The sequence below is a fragment of the Ruditapes philippinarum genome, unplaced genomic scaffold (genome assembly GCF_026571515.1).
Source record: "Ruditapes philippinarum isolate M1 unplaced genomic scaffold, ASM2657151v2 ctg628_1_1_1_1, whole genome shotgun sequence".
Taxonomy (NCBI): Eukaryota; Metazoa; Mollusca; class Bivalvia; order Venerida; family Veneridae; genus Ruditapes; species Ruditapes philippinarum.
In genome coordinates, this window is record NW_026857484.1 from 47,434 (window position 1) to 62,045 (window position 14,612).

Below are 14,612 nucleotides of genomic sequence, written 5' to 3' on the forward strand. Positions count from 1 at the left end.
TGGACTTCAGCAAAGCATTTGATAAAAATCTGGAAACCATCACAAACTCCTCCTAGGTCATTTTTATATGGTCGCACCCAACAGGTCGTTGTTGATGGTCAAAACTCTGACAACCTACCTGTTCTCTCTGGTGTCCCTCAAGGCTCGGTCCTGGGACCTTGCCTCTTCTTATCCTACATAAACGACCTTCCTGATAGTGTTAAGGGCAAGGTCAGGCTATTTGCAGACGAAACAATAGAATATTTACAATTAATGAAATCAACCCAAGACGCCCAAACCCTCCAAAAAGATCTCAACAGTCTTGAAAACTGGGAATCTGATTGGTCCACGGAATTTAACCCAGATAAATGTGAAGTCCTTAGTATCAGCGCAAGAAACACCCACTAACATTCCCCTATAATTTACATGGTCAACAACTAAAATCCACTGAGGCTGCAAACTACATGTATTTAGGCGTAACAATTAGTAAAGATTTACCCTGGACCAATCACATAAATAACATAACAGCAAAAGCAAATAATTCACCCAGATTTATAAAAAGAAATGTCAAAACTTCAAATAAAAAGGTCAAAGAAACTGCCTACAAAACTTACGTAAGGCCCCAGTTAGAATACTGTTCCACGGTTTGGCATCCTTTACAAAAATATCTGGTTTACAAAATAGAACAAGTTCAAAGGTCAGCTGCCAGATATGTATACAATGACTACAGTTACACCAGTAGTTGTATCTAAAATGATAAGTGACCTTAATTGGCAAATCCTAGAACAGAGGCGCAACATCAGCTCTGTTACCCTTCTCTACAAAATCCAACAAAATCTTGTGAGGGTCGACCATCACCACCTGACATCCACTAGAAACGTAAACTACCTAATACCATATTCAATGACACAATATTACTCCTATTCATTTTCCCCCAGAAGTATTCGTCTGTGGAATGGCCTACCCGTGTCCTTACAAGCTAGTCCCAGTTTAGACCTCTTTACTGGGCAGCTGCATCCTTTTTACCAGTTCTAAGCCAGCTTTGTTTTTAACTTTTATCTCAGTCTTGTAGTTCTTTTTAACTTGCTTTTACCTTGTGTCTATAAATTTGCACTTAACACATTTGTTTTTAACAGCTATTCCCAGACAACGCGCTTGCTTAGTGTAATCGATTATGATTTTGAAGCAGTATAATGTAGATGTAGATGGCACTACTGTGTCACATTGAAGGTTCCATGATAAACGCCGTAAGAACACATATGCGGATGTTTCTAAATTCAAAATTTTACCATTTCATGTTTAAATGTTGAATTCTGCTTAAGCCGGTGCTAGGGGCGTGGACGGTAGTTTGCACTTGACAGTATCGTCCATGAACAGCAGGGGGTCGAACGTATAGCGGTGCGATACTCCTTTAAGCGAGGTGATTTCATGCGATACGCCCTAATGGCGGATTTACCCGTGTAAACACACGTCAGAGTGAGTGTTTTTTATTAAGTATTTCATAAATCTTCGATTACAATTGCATATTTTGTATTGAGGATGTGAAGATAGGACCGACACACATTTCATCAAATTTACAGAGGCCTAAATTCATAATTTAAAAAGTTATTGAAGGTAAACTGACGGCAACTAATTTTGGGTCGGTGAATAAAATCGCTTAATGCAAGCTTATATTAATATAGTTAATTTCTTTTTCTTCTTTATTCTATAAGAGTAATCATTATTAAGTTGCATAGCAAGTACCTTTGTGCTCCGATATACATAGATGCTTACTGGTCAAAATATTTAAGTGTACGCTGGATTTTGGTGCGATAAAATAACTGTACGCTGTTAAAGGTTCGATATGTTTCATTGTCACATCTGCTGTACATGTTTTCCTATGATTATACTAAGATATCTACCATATATGTGCCCGTTTCCGGAATTCTAAAATCTTCTTTCCTTAAAGATTTACTTGAAATAAAAGTATTGTATAACCATCTATATAAGTGTTAGAACTTAATTTGAATAATTAGTAATAATTATCCTTTGATAATTAGGAGTTGGAAAAAGGTAACCTTTACTCTAAGATCTTAGATAAAAAGTAAGAATTTGACCAAAAATATGTAAGAATGAATTTAAGAAGCAAATTACTTAAGAAATCTTGTATAAATTAACTCACTTTCAAAGCAGAACATTTCAGAAAAATAGCTGTTAATATGTGATATAAGGGCTGTTTTACTTCATGAGGTTCTAAGATCTTTTGTACATGCTGCTGTCAAACTGATATTTTTTCATATTATAAATAGAATTGAACATTTCAAACAACCTATAAAATACAGTGAAAGTACATTTCACTGCTTTTCTAGAGATAGAGACTGAGAACCAGGTTGTAAAAATCTTTAGGTGGTAAAATTCTTTTCTAAAATGTTGCTTAGAACAGGCTATTTTTGTAGTGCACATAATTGTGGCCTGTCAGGAAAAAACACAAAACTACAATTTCAAAATTCAGTCAGTCATTGGACATCAAACAGCTCAGTGTCTTTCTTAGGAACAGCTGATCCTCAAATGTGCAAATACACAGTTGTAAATGTTACAAAAGTAAAGTACAAATGCTGACACATGTACAAATAAACAAAAAGCTATTGAGTATATAATATAAGATTGAGTCACACTGCTTATGGAGTAGTATATAATTAAATAACACATGGGTTTGTGGGTTACAGTTAGAATATCATCCCAAGGAAAATACTGTTAGCCAAGGTGTTAGCCGAGGGAAACAGTATTTTTAGGAGGGTTGATATTTTTACTGTTACTCACACACGCTTGTGTGTTATTTATATTATTTCCCGAACAGATACTGTAATTTATAATACTTTTATTTACATAAAACGCACTTGCCCAGATTCTGTACTGTTAAAAAGTGCTGTTGGCCTGTAACAGTACAAATCTCTTGGTACACTTTCTTTAACAATAAGAGTAACTCCTAGTGGAAATGAATATTTACAAAAAAGTGAGGGGTAATGCTATACATTAAATGTTGCAGAGAAAGCCTAGTTTTAAAAGTAAAACTACTGGCAGATATGTTAAATCACTAAAAGTATGAATCCTGTTGACAAACATCAGAATTACTGAAATACAATGATGTGCTCTGTATATAATATATAACATCCAATCCATAGAGGAAATCAAACCAGTATTTTTTTTTTATAAATTTCAAGTTCCATTGCAAAAAAAAAAACTAAATGGAAGAAACAAAACGAATATTATCGTGACTATTGATTATTTGATAGAATTTCAAATTTCTGTGCATAACTTATCTCATTTTAATGATTAACATTTGTGAGAAAAAGAATATTTAAATTAACTATATCATAGTATAATACATTAATTGACACTGTTGTTTTAATTGACACTGTGGTTTACATATGATTAACATACAAACTCAAAACTTGATATTTCATCAAAACTGAATAAGAATGTACTGTTCTGAGGAAGCTACAGAAAAACATACCAACATTTGTGCGTACAGTTGGTTTATCGGACCAAATATTAGGCGTACAGTAAGAAAACTGGAAATATTTTATATATTTTCGGATGTATATGGAAAACTACTCTTGTATATCGTTTTGTTTTCAAAAATAAACATGTTGGGACCTAAACTAATCGAATATCTCGTTTTAAAACGACTGATACATTATTCGTTTGCATGTGCATATCAGGTTGACGGTTGAATTTGCAGCAACAAATACCTCAATAACTTCCTCAATTCCATAAAATTTAGTATTCTATTTTGACAATCATGCACATTTATAAGTTCTAATCAGCATGCACAATGATATTCTTTAAAAAATTACAAAAGACAACAAATATTTGGAAAAAAAACATGTTCATACCCACTTTCGTTTTCGCTCCCGTCCGCCATTAGGGCGTATCGCATGAATTCACCTCGCTTAAAGGAGTATCGCACCGCTATACGTTCGACCCCCTGAACAGGCTCAATCAAACCGAGCCTACAACATTTTCAATTTTGACGTGTTGGGCTTTCTTTAGGGATTTTTATTTTCTCTATTTTACAACATTTTAAGTCCCAGAAGTGATTGACATATATATTGAGGTTTTGTTTCATCTTTAATAACATTTTTTTACTGCACAACAATAAATAAGATTTCTAAGGTTTGGTAATTTTGCTCAAATTCATCTATCTCATGTCGCAAAATGTGTGGGATTATTAAAGCGGCTTGTCGCGAGAAAGAAGCTATTATATATTTTTTTAATGCAAGGGAATTATTTAGTGGTGTAAGACCCAAAAAGGGAAGTTATTAATTTGTTTCTGAATACATTAAAATTGTTTTATGTGGGGGGGGGAAATCTTCAGCAGAGTATACATGTATTCACATATTTTCTAGAAATACATCATTTTTTAATTCAAAATAATTTATATTTTGTTACTGTATATTTTTTTCTCCCCTAAACTTCCGCCGAACTGGTCTCCTGCATACTCCACAGGGCCAATGGTCATACGTGAATCTTAGGGAACCAGATGCTAGATGTATAATTATAACTTGCATGTGTTTACAACTTTTAATGGGATTTCATGCCTTTTCTCCTTTATTCCTTCACACTCAAATATACCGTCTTATCAGATGTTAAAAAGGGTATCATATAAACTAAGACAGAAAATATGCAGAGCTGTCATCGTTCCAATAGAAAGAAATCCGCGAACAAATGACAATATACAGACGCACAAACGTAAAACAAACTTTAAAGATTTTTTGACCAGACACACTCATGTTATTTCGTATGAATTATTTCATTTTAAAGATTACTGTTTAAGTTTTAAACCATCGTATAGTGTAAAGATGAATTCTGTTGAAATGCAGCAGTTCAAACCACCAGCAAGTGTGAAAGGCATGGTCAAGTTAGATAGATCAAAATTTGATGATATGTTGAAGGTTCCTACCATCATTATTCCTGTAAAAAAATTGCAAATGATGCTAAAGAAATTGAGAAAGTATGGTTTGAAATTAAAGCACCTGTCGCCAGTGCTGGCACTTGAGCAGACGCATCCAGATTTTGACAGCCACAAAAGATTCCTTTTTGATCCAAGAAAATTTGAAACACATGATGAATTAACAGAAATGGTGCAAAGTATATTAGGTAGTGAAAATGCTCAAACTAGCAGTATTGAATTTTATGAGTTAAAGGTTTCATATGAAAATTGGAATTTTCAAGAAGTTATGCAGGCTATAATACCAGATGATATTGAAAGTATCTCTGGCTTTGCAGAAGTTGGTCATATTGCACATTTTAACCTAAGAGATGAAATGCTACCTTACAAACATATCATAGGTAGGTTTGATCTTATTCGTGCAAAATGCACAGACTTTTGTTGTTTGACATACATGGTCTTTTGCATTATTTTACCACAAGAAAATTTTTGCCAGTGACTTCTAATAAACTTACAGAATGAGAAATGAACAATGCAAAATTGAATTTGAGTTTTGTCTTGCATTGTCCATAAACTTGTTTACAAAACATGCAAAAGACATGCACCATTGCCAGTGACATTCAATGTGAATTTGTTTTATCTGTAGTAAAATCATCTGTCACCATGTCCAGTAATGCAAAAATGTGCAAATAATGCAGGAATTCAATTATGCTAAAGTAATGCAGAATTGTACAATTCTGTGGCCAAATAGAGCACCACAGAAAGTAAATGAACCAATACATTTTATTGTACATGACATTCGGTAGTAATAGAATGCGAAATGGACTCCATTTCGCGAAATGAACTTTTCGACTACGAAATGGACATTTGTTTCTTAAATTTTGGTTTTTAAAAGTGTACCACTTAATATCTTTTTTAATAACGAACAAGTGATATATGACATAAAATTACTATTTAAACAATTTTGGTAATATTTTTTCATTATTTATGCTTGTAGATCTACATTTGAAAATAATCGTATAATAATGCCACATAGTTAAGTGCTTTATACATGGTCTTTCAAATAGAAAGATTCTGTAATATATATCATATGTTTAACCTGGGACAAAAATATTTTTGTCGTCCCAGATTAAATTTAAGTGAATAGAAAAGATACCCTTTGTGACATGTCAGTTACACCATAATTTGTAAAGCAAATGTCCATTCCTTAAGCGAAAACTCCATTTCGTGGCCGAAAACTCCATTTCGTAGAGGCCAGATTATTTTCATAAATATGACTATTAAATAGGAAAATAGTAATATTAATTTGTTCAATCTGTAGTTTTATGTCAAAGGTTAAACATAAATTAATAAAAATAATATTACTCATCGCGGTTAAACAAACAAATGTCCATTTCGTAGGCGGTAAGTTCATTTCACGAAATGGAGTCCATTTCGCATTCTATTACAACCCCATGACATTGGAAGAAATGAATTGGCTACATTTGATTTTATGGAGCTTCAAATTTGGAGTGCATAACTAATACTTATATTGCCAATGCTACCTAAGTCAAATTAGAATTTTTGGGGTAAAAAAAAATGGGCATGATCAAAAGAAAATCGCATTCTTTTTGTCATACAGTAATGCTTAATTGATGGCAAAATTTTTTCGCCTACTGTATCATATTAAAATATTATGTATTACTATTTTTCAAAATTTCATTTGTAATGTTAAACATATATTTTTACAGGTGAAGTACTACTTGACAAAATACCTGCAGTAAAAACAGTTGTAAATAAGCTTAGCTCAATAGACAACACATATCGCACATTTCAGATGGAATTACTGGCAGGAGAAGATAACTATGTTACAAGAACAAAGGAAAATTCTTATGTTTTTGAATTAGACTTTTCTAAAGTGTATTGGAACACAAGACTTGGTAAAAATTTCACTAAGTTATCTTACATTTTACAACCATCATGAAAAGTTTTAAAAAAACAAAACAAAACAAAAAATACAGTCTATTAACACGCTTAACACTCTTCACCTATCAATCAGATAGAGCAACCAAGTGCATAAATACACAATATATGTACAAACCTAAAAAACAAATGCTTGCACGTCATCTGACATTATGTATAATGTCAGTAAACCAAGTAAAATTACTTCTATGCTCAATGTAGCTCAATATATTTGTAATGTCCTTCTGCGTAGCGGAAAGGTGATTATAGGAATGGCCTTCGTCTGTTTGTCTGTCCATATGAACATATAGATACTTAGGTGGCTATGGGAACAATAGGTAACAGTAAATTTCCTTTGATGCTATTCATTCAGTAAGCTCTTATGTTGCTACTTTTTCTCTTACATGGCTTAAAGAACAATAGAGAGAACAAAAGAGTCCGTCTGTCCGTCCGTAACATTTTAATGTCCGCTGCATAATTTTAAAACGGTTGAAAACATTTTAAAATAACTTGGCACAAGTGATCACCAAAATGAGACAATGTGAAGAGCTTAATAATTGGGCTGCTTCCCCCAAGGTCAAGGTCACACTTAAATGTCAAATGTTAAACAGTCTTCATTTCATAATGAAAAGTCCGCATATTGTGTCCGCTCCATTGGTAGAGCACAATAATCAATTCCCAACCCTGAAGGTCAGGGTCACACTCAAAGGTCCAATATAAAAACATTTATTTTTGATGTCCGCTCTGTAACTTATTGAGAGTTCAAAGGTTTTAAAATATTACTGGACACAATCTGCAGAGCTCAACATCCAGGTTGCTACCCCAAAGGTCAAAGTTATATATTCTTCATAACTTTTTGACTTTGTGGAAGATTTTAAATAACTTGGCACAAATAATCACTATCGTGAGACTATGTGCTTATGATATGCATTGCACAACACCAAGGTCATGGTTGGTAAAAGGTCAAGAAGTGCACTTTCATGTTCACTGCCGAAGGGGATTTAGCTGTCCTTCAGACTGCCTTGTTATCAATTCTTTTTTATTATTGGCATGTTAGAATGAAAATAAATGTAGATATTAATTTTTCTTGCATTATAGTATAATAACTTGAAAAATAATTATAAGGTGTTGCTGATTATAATACTTACTATGAATAACTGCAATTCATTTTAGAATTTGAGAAATACATTACTTTGGAACATTATATTTATTGTGATTTTTTTGGGTGATTACTTAACTGATCCTGCAGTTTGTATCACTATTTCAGACTTATTATTCCAGAAACTTGCTTTTATCAGTATTTAAAAAATCTTGTGTGAATGTTAGTAGCAGTAATGATTTTCCTGTGCCTCCCTGGAACAAAGTGAGCCAGTACTTCTTTGGTTTGGCTCTATACTGCTGACTGCTCAATTTCTGTTATTTACATAAGAAACCCTTTCATGTCAACAATAGATGGTTGCATATTGAAAATAATGAAAAATAATGATTATGAAAAATATGCAAATTCTTAAAAATAACAATCTTATTTTTTTATAGGTACAGAACATCACAGGATGACAAATTCCCTATCCTGTGGTGACATAGTGTTTGACGTGTTTGCTGGAATAGGACCATTTGCTATACCTGCTGCAAAAAGAAGAGCTACAGTATATGCTAATGATTTAAACCCATACTCGTATGAAAATTTACTTAAAAACATAAAGCTAAATAAATGTGACACAAGTCTCATAACCTGCAGTAATCTAGATGGTAGGGAATTTATAAATACTGTCATGAAAGATAAGCTGAAACAAATTTTTACAGAAGGAGTTGATAAAGAAGGGATGAATGTGTCAAATATATCTAGTATTTCAGTGCTAATGAATCTTCCAGCACTAGCATATACATTCCTTGATGCATTTAGCGGCATTCTGAGTGATGTTGACAATTTTAACACCAAAGTTCCCTTGCCAATTATAAATTGTTACTGTTTCACAAATCTTCCTGAGGCTAATGATAAATGGGGTGGAGATACAGATGCTGAGTTGAAACATAGGGTGACTAACATGGTAGAAGGTTTACAAGAAGATGATGTGACTGTAAGGTTTGTACGAGATGTAGCGCCACAGAAGCTGATGATGTGTGTTTCTTTCAAACTTACACAAGAAATCATGTGTGGAACAAAAAAAGTGAAAAGTAATAATACAGAGGAAACTGAAGTTACCACAGGTATGAAACATGCAAGTTTACATTTTCAATATATTTTCAAAATTGAAACCTCTCTATTGTAAATGCCAAAATATAAATAACACATAGGTTTGTGAAACATAAGAGGATGGATCAAGAAAACAATGTTTTTTTAGAAAATGTACCATTTGATCAGATTTTAACTTTAATAATTGTTACCTATGCAAGAGTACAAATTTCTTAGTCACATGGTTTACTAGCTTTTACTGTAAAAATAACACACATTGGCCTTTAACATTAGGGTACTAATTTGAAATAAATATTGCAACTCAAGACTTAGATTTGATTTAATTTCACTATTGATATCTCATTATTTGATGATAAAATTTTATGTTGTTTGATAAAGAAATCACTTTTTTATTACTTCCTGACATAATAGCAGGTGTTAAGAAGTAAAATCTATTCTGATTTATGTCATGTCTCACATACAGTACTTTAGTATGGTGAAAGAAGTACTGAATACATCACTGTTCTTTATATTGTTTTATGATTTTATAAGATGAACAAATATTGTAATGAAATTTATGCTTCACTACAGATGAACCCCCAGCAAAGTGTCAGAAGACCGAAAGCAATGCATCAGTTAGTACTGCTTGAGAAATATCCGGGGAATTTAATGACAGCCGTCAAAACATGAAGCTACCGTACTGATGATAAAAAACAGAAAGCAATGCAGAATAGATTTAAAATAGACTAGAATTTATGAGAATTCAGAATCCATACTTGTTGTTCATATTATAAGACAATTCCAACAGTCTTTTCCTTTAGTGAATGATGTAAAAGTGAAAGCTGTGTTTCCAAATGCCTGACCTCTTAACTGTCATACATGTATATACTGACATTTTTAAGCCTTTGTACCGGGTATGTTGTTTATAATTATTTCAAAGATAGTATGATTATGATAACATTTATTTTTATAAAAAATTCAAGTTTTGTATTTTGGTTGTTAATACTTTAAAGAATGTGGTAGTATGTAAAATGCAGTTTTCACAATGAATCTGGGATCATGTATATGAATCCAAAGATGTGGCTCATTCAATGCTGTCCAGCAATGTCTTATGACCCTTCACTGTTAAAAAACATGGCAGAAATGTTCATATTGATATATAGGATAATTGTTTGTTTTGCATGTAAAATTGAAATATATTTCACAGAGTGAACACCAGATGTAATATTTTCACGATGTGATATTTTTACGAGTTGCATAGCCAGAAGTAAAAATATAAGAACTGGTGTTCACAAGTGAAATATAATTTGATCTTGTATGCAAAACAAACAAATTTTCTATTTATTTCATGCTATTTTAGGTGTTTTAAATAACTTTTTACTGCGTTTTGCTGCTTAACGACATGTGCTCTCGTTCATGACCTCATCAAATCATGTTGTCACATGTCACTTTGGTGTTGAAAAATATTTCTGTAAATTTTACAAACTTTGTTACATTTTAAAATGATATGTGCAGATATTCATGTACTTGTCGTAATCAAGCATATTTAACTCACTATGGAGTATATTTCTGATGATATTTCTGCTTTATTAAAATATATTCTTTTCACTCTCATTTAGATATAGTCCGACTACTGTGAAAATTATATTTTATAATTTCACTGTGAAATTATAGAATATAATGTCACTGTCCACAGAAAAGCATGTAATAAATGGAAATGATAAGTTGATAACATTTCATTTTATTGGCAACAGTCAAATACCACGAGTGCTATGGCTATGAAAACATGTATTTATGTTTGACAATTTATGTTTAAACCAGTTTTTTTAGATTTTAATAGAACTAGAAATAAATATATTTATCTATTAATGATTGAATGCATTATGCATGATAAATGCTATCACAATCCACTGATGTTTTGTTTATTTAGTTACAACCCTTTGTCAAATCTTTAAACTTGTCTGTTCAGTTTGACTTAAACTTGACATTGAGGTAAGAGTATATTGTTTTTAAATGTCATCAAAATAACCTCATTAGTTACTGAGTTATGACATTTTTTATGCTTCTAGAAGGGAGAGCATAAAGTTGTCACCTTGTCTGTCCGTCCATTTAGCAGAACTTGAGCATAACTTGAAAACCTGTTGATATAATTTATTTAAACTGCACATAGTGGTAGAGGGCATTGAGGTGGAGTGCAGTTCTAAAGAACCATAACTATTTTGCCCCGTTTTTGAATTATCTCCCCTTTTAGGAAAATTTTGACTGGAGCATACCGGTAACCTGAAAACCCTTGTTTCACTTTGAACATGTCCGGGACATTACTGTGAAACTACAAGAGGTATCGACAAGAAACTAAGTCGGTAGATGATCTCATTTAGTAAAAGTGCAGTGCAAAGAACAGTAGCTCTACCTTGCCTTATTTTGGAATTATTGCACTTTGAACTTTGTCCGGGACATAAATCTGAAACTACAAGATGTGTACTTTTTTGTGTCCAAACCCTATATGGGGAGCATCACCTGGTTCAAACTGGCTCTTGTTTATTACCAGTACTGGTCTTAATCATCTTCTCAACTACGCAGTTTAAATGTTTAATTCACCAGAACTAATGGTTGATTTTGAGCCATACTGATTTTAATTTTGATGTCGGGGGTACTTTTTAGGTCAGGTGACCTACTGCCATCTGTTTTTGTGTGTCATGTATTATACATTAACATTTTAACATTTCAAGTTTCTTCTCTGGAACCAATGAACCAATTGTAACAGAATTTTGCATAAAGCATCTATGGGTGAAAAGGAAGAGAAATTTATGGCTCCTGCTGCTGGTGCCTGAGGGGTGGGGCTTAACCCATAAAAAAATATGCAATTTTTAAAAATCTTTACTCCTGGGCATCAAACAGTCAAACTGTTCGCATGATTGTAATAAGCACTGAGCCCTCTACCAAAATGGTGAAATTCATGGCCCCAGGGTCAGTGGTTCTGGTGCTAGGGTTGGGCAATGTTGAATATTTAGTGAAAGTAAATTATTTCTTGATAAATCTTCTCTGCTCCTGGGTATTTAGGAAACAAAGTTAATGTATAGTAATGATGAGAGAAGATGTATTTTCCAAAATTGTGAATTTCATGCTCCCAGGGTCAGGGGTTCTGTTTTTCGAACTATAACTACAGTTAGGCATGAGATATTGTAATCAAACTTAGTATTTAGCAAGCTTATATGAAGACCGGCTTGTTTTTGCTTTTGTACCCCCTTGGATCAAGGGTCACTGTAACTTAATATAGAAAAATGGTTTCTGGAGGTTAACACAACATTAGTTAAGAATTATTTTACACAGTAACTGTTGAATTATAGGTTAAGTTCAAAGTTTGCTTAAGACCGCTAAAATTTCACAAAAGTCAAGGTTTCTGGGGGAGGGGGGAGAGAATTAATCATCTTTAGTATAACAAGTACAGAGTCCTTAACACTATGGAATGCATGACCCCTTTGTTTTTAGGGTTCAGGCCCCAGGGAGAGGATGTAAGTTGCACAATATAATATAATATTATACAGAATATTATATAAAGACATTGTTATGAAATTAAAAAATTGATGTGATGATTGATGTTTTTAATCAATGTATTAAAGTTATTTACACAAAAAAGAAAACATATATAATCTACTGTAGAATACTCGGGTGACCTCCAAGGCCCATGGGCCTCTTGTTGTGTTTGGATTGAGAGAATATGTCAATCATCTTTGCTATTTAACTACTTTACGTGTTTTAGCTATGACCCATAAAATCGGTAACTTGTCTAATAACTGGTCTCTGGCAAGGAATTTTAGGGTCATCATTTCAGTGGTAATTATTATGTTCCCTTTTAAAGAAGTGGAGGTATATTGTTTAGCATCTGTCTGTCTGTCCATTGGTCTGTAGACTAAATGGTTTCCGAGCAATAACTAAAGAACACTTAGGCCTAGGGACTTCAAACTTGTTATGAGGGTTGTTCATTACCAGTAGATGACCACTATTGAATTTGGGTCAAAGGTCAAGGTCACATTGACATTGTAGGTAAAAACAGTTTCCATCAATATCAACCTGACAACCAATGGGCACTCTGCCGTCAAACTGCACAGATGCATTTGTCTTGATCAGTAGATTATCCCTGGTCAAAGGTCACGGTGACCTTGTAGGTAAACACGTTTTTTGATGAATCACTTGACAACCCATTTGCCCTCAAACTGTATATTGGTATTGGCCAGTGGATGACCCCTATTGATTTTGGGGTCAAAGGTCAAGGTAATCTTCACCTTGTAGATAAAACAGTTTCCGATCAATAATTTGACAACTCGTGGGCTGTTGGCCCTCAAACTTCATAGGTGGATTGGTCTTGGCAAGTATTTTATTTTAGGGTAAAAGGTCGTGGTCATATTGACCAAGTCGGGACCTATGGGCCTCCACCCTCAAACTGAATAGGTGCATTTGTCTTGGCCAGTAGATGACTCCTGTTGATTTTGGTGTCAAGGTCACATTGACCTTTTAGGCAAGAACAGATTCCGATCAATAACTTGACAACCCATAGGCCCTTGGCCCTCAAACTTCGAAGGTGGATTGGTCTTGCCAAGTAAATAACCCATCCTGATTTTGGGGTCAAGAGGTCAAGATCACATTGACCTTGTAGATAAAAACCGTTCAATGACTTGACAACCCATTTGCTCTTGGCCCTCAAACTTCGTATGTGGATTGGTATTGACAAGAATTAGGATGATCCCTTTTTATTTTGAGGTTAAAGATCAAGGTCATAATGACCTTGTAGATAAAATGGTTTCCGATCAATAACTTGACAAGCCATGGGCCTTTGGCCCATAAACTTCGTAGGTGCATTGATCTTGGCAAGAAGATGATCCCTATTGATTTTGAGGTCAAAGTTCAAGGTAACATTGACTTTGTACGTAAAAACAGTTTACGATCAATAACTTGACAACCGATTTGCTGTGGGCCTTCAAACTTCGTAGGTGCATTGGTCTTGGCAAGTAGTCATTACCTTGTAGGTAAAAAATAACTTTACAACCTATGAGCCCTTGGCCCACAAACTGCATATGTGCATTGGTCTTGGTCAATATATGACCCCTATTGATTTTAGGGTCAAGGGATCAAAGGTCAAGGTCATCTTGACATTGTAGATAAAAACGGTTTCCGATCTATAACTAGACAACTCATAGACCCTCGTCCCTCAAACTGCATAGGTACATTGGCCTTGCCCAGACGATAATTCCTGTTGATTTTGAGGTCAATGTCTAGGTCATATTGACCTTGTAGGTAAAAACAGTTTCTGAACAATAACTTGACAATTCATGGGCTGTTGGCTCTCAAGTTTCGCAGGTTGATTGGTCTTGGCAAGTAGATGACCCTTTTCATTTTGGGGCCAAGAGGTCAAACATCAAGGTCTTATTGACCTTGTCGGTAAAAAGGGTTTCCCATCAATAACATGACAACCCATGGGCACTTGGATCTCAAACTGCATAGGTGCATTTGTCTTAGCCAGTAGATGACCCCTATTGATTTTGAGGTCAGGGGGTCAAAGGTTAAAGTAACATTGATATTGTATGTCAAAAC

At 33.8% G+C, this 14,612-nt stretch overlaps 1 protein-coding gene across 1 annotated transcript; it reads left to right on the top strand.

The window, feature by feature from the left end:
- The first annotated feature begins 4,474 nt into the window (after positions 1 to 4,474).
- LOC132749897 (tRNA (guanine(37)-N1)-methyltransferase-like) lies at positions 4,475 to 10,933 on the top strand. The gene is made up of 4 exons (XM_060739816.1): positions 4,475 to 5,310; positions 6,640 to 6,828; positions 8,387 to 9,058; positions 9,615 to 10,933. The coding sequence occupies exons 1-4, from the start codon at positions 4,509 to 4,511 to the stop codon at positions 9,671 to 9,673; spliced, it is 1,722 nt and encodes a 573-aa protein (XP_060595799.1). The 5' UTR covers positions 4,475 to 4,508; the 3' UTR covers positions 9,674 to 10,933.
- Positions 10,934 to 14,612: the final 3,679 nt, after the last annotated feature.